We start from the raw sequence: 2,500 nt of genomic DNA on the forward strand, positions 1-2,500 counted from the left end.
ACGACAGCAGCCGAACCTTCGCTGCGCACCAGTAAAGGCAGCTCGCTGAGCTCGGACGGGTCCTGGTACGACTCGCCGTGGGGGGCGGCCGGCGAGCTGGCCGACAACGTGTTCGTCTGCGCGCCGAGCAGCGCGCACGCTGCCTACTACTCGGCACGCACAGACGAGATGTCCAACGGTAACGCTGTCTTCTCGGCGCAAGTGGACGACTCGGTTGTGTTTAACGCCAGCGTCTTGTTCCCCTCTGCTTCCGGCGAGAACGGCGAGTTCTCCGGCGCCTACAACACTTGTTCCTCTGGGCGCACCGAGGACAGCGGCATCGGGGACTCGGTGATCCTGCCGGCCGACCTGCGAGACTTCAGCTCTACGTCGCTGGACAGCGTTTACCAAAACACCGAGCAGCAGCAGCAGCAGCCCGCTGCCTTCCCTACCGCGTCGGACGCCGCTGCCTTCTGCTGCTCGGCGCCGCGGCTGGACGACATCATCGCAGAAGAGGAGGGGGGGTCAGGCGTGGAGCAGCGGTACTGCTCGCTGACGCTCCCCTGTCGCAGGACCGAGCCCGTTGGAGCTACCGCCGGGAACAGCCGCAAAGACTTCCTGAAGAGCCGGATCCGACAACTCAGCGACTGGACGGGCAGCCTGAGCAGGAAGAAGAGGAGGATCCAGGTGAGTCACAACAACAACAACAACAACAACAACACTGTTTTAAACATTTAAAACATTAAACAGGAAGATGTGCATGTGTGGAAGACTTAAAAATGCTGAAATGTTTCTCAATCGTTCATTGTTTTTAATTTAATTATAACAGTTAAAGGTGCACAATGAGTTCCTGCATGGTTTCAGCGCGATTTAATTAAATTTTTGTCTGAAATCAAATTTTCAATTCAATTCAATTTTATTTATAGTATCAAATCATAACATAAGTTATCTCGAGACACTTTACAGATAGAGTAGGTCTAGACCACACTCTATAATTTACAAAGCCCCAACAATTCCAACAATTCCAGTAATTCCCTCAAGAGCAAGCAGTGCGACAGTGGCGAGGAAAAACTCCCTCTTGGGAAGAAACCTCGGACAGACCCAGGCTCTTGGTAGGCGGTGTCTGACGAGCCGGTCAGATCGTAGGCATCTCTCCTTTATCCGCTAGCTGCCTGACCCCCTGAACACACCGTGAAAAAGCCCGGTCTCAGGAGACTCGTAAACGTCAAACACTAGGGGCACAGACTGTGCACCAAAATACAGCAAACCACGTTACAGCCAATCACCGACAAGATGGTTGGGGGAGGGGGTGGGGGTTAGTGCACATGCATATAATGGGGACAGTGAGCTGCGTTGATTGAGTAGCGTGAGTTGTATCTGAGAGTAGCTGCTGGATAGCTGTTTTGTTATATTTTGGTGCACAGCCTGTGCCCCTATCGTGTTGTCTCCCGAGACCGGGCTTTTTCACGGTGTGTTCAGGGGCCAGGCAGCTAGTGGATCAAGGAGAGATTCCTACGATTTGAGACAAAAATGACATCGCGCTGAAGCAATGCAGGAAATCATAGTGGACCTTAGAGCAGGGCAATATATCAATATTGTGAAATGAGACTAGAATACAAGACATTTCAGTGTTCATCCAAACACCTTCATCAGTTGTTTAGTGTGCCCAGGAAGTGACTCTGGCCTTAATACACAGGGGCAGTCACATGATCTCATGGTATGAACAAAACAGTTTGTAAGATCAAGATGTCTATATCCTGGACGGAGAGGATAGGTGGTTTGAAAGGCCAGTCCTTCCAGAAAAATGCTGAGTTTTTTTGTGATTGTTGAGGGCAAAAATCCTTGATTATGCGGCACGTTTTCTTAAAAAATGCGATGGAATATGCGGGATATTTATGCAATTTTATGCGATGAAATTGTAACCTGACTCCGCCAGATGGATCGCTTCGCATTAGCTCGGCATATCCATCTGGGAACTTACTGTTGGAGAACTTTTGGGAAGGAGCGAAAATCCTGGTTAGCTGATTGGATAAACCATCTGTCTATCACCACCTATAGTTGGTGATAGACGGGCCAAACCAACCAATCAGATCAACAAAGCGTATGAAAATACAACCACGAGCCAGGCTACCCCTGCTGCTGCTGCAGGCAAAGCATAGCTCGTTAGCTCAGCGAGCTAGCAACATGTCGGTAAAGGATATTTGCCGTTTGTGTAACGAGAATTTAGGAATAAAAGGCACCCTTTCAGGTTCCTGCTCCATATTCCAAAAGAAGGATCCAAGAGGAAACAGCATTAGCGAGCGGCTAACAGAATTAGGGCTACCGCTGTCTGAAAATCCTGGTTAGCTGATTGGATAAACCATCTGTCTATCACCACCTAAACCCGCCTCAAAACCAACGCTGATTGGTCGGTCATTTGGCGAACAGCTCCAAATTTTCTCTATCTCAAGATGCCAGACTGATCTGCGAGTGGAAAACTGGAGCTCGCCAGATCAGGACGGTCTCACCAGGCTAATGAAAT

At 49.8% G+C, this 2,500-nt stretch overlaps 1 protein-coding gene across 1 annotated transcript in view; it reads left to right on the plus strand.

Moving 5' to 3' along the window:
- LOC120546446 (T-lymphoma invasion and metastasis-inducing protein 2-like) overlaps positions 1–2,500 on the plus strand; it is a 9,969-nt gene that overhangs the window by 4,227 nt on the left and 3,242 nt on the right. The window contains exon 2 of the mRNA XM_039781373.1: positions 1–666. This exon is cut by the window's left edge and continues 434 nt beyond it. Coding sequence (XP_039637307.1) covers positions 1–666 — 666 coding nt within the window. The remainder of the gene's footprint in view (positions 667–2,500) is intronic.

The sequence above is a fragment of the Perca fluviatilis genome, chromosome 18, assembly GCF_010015445.1.
Source record: "Perca fluviatilis chromosome 18, GENO_Pfluv_1.0, whole genome shotgun sequence".
Lineage (NCBI taxonomy): Eukaryota > Metazoa > Chordata > Actinopteri > Perciformes > Percidae > Perca > Perca fluviatilis.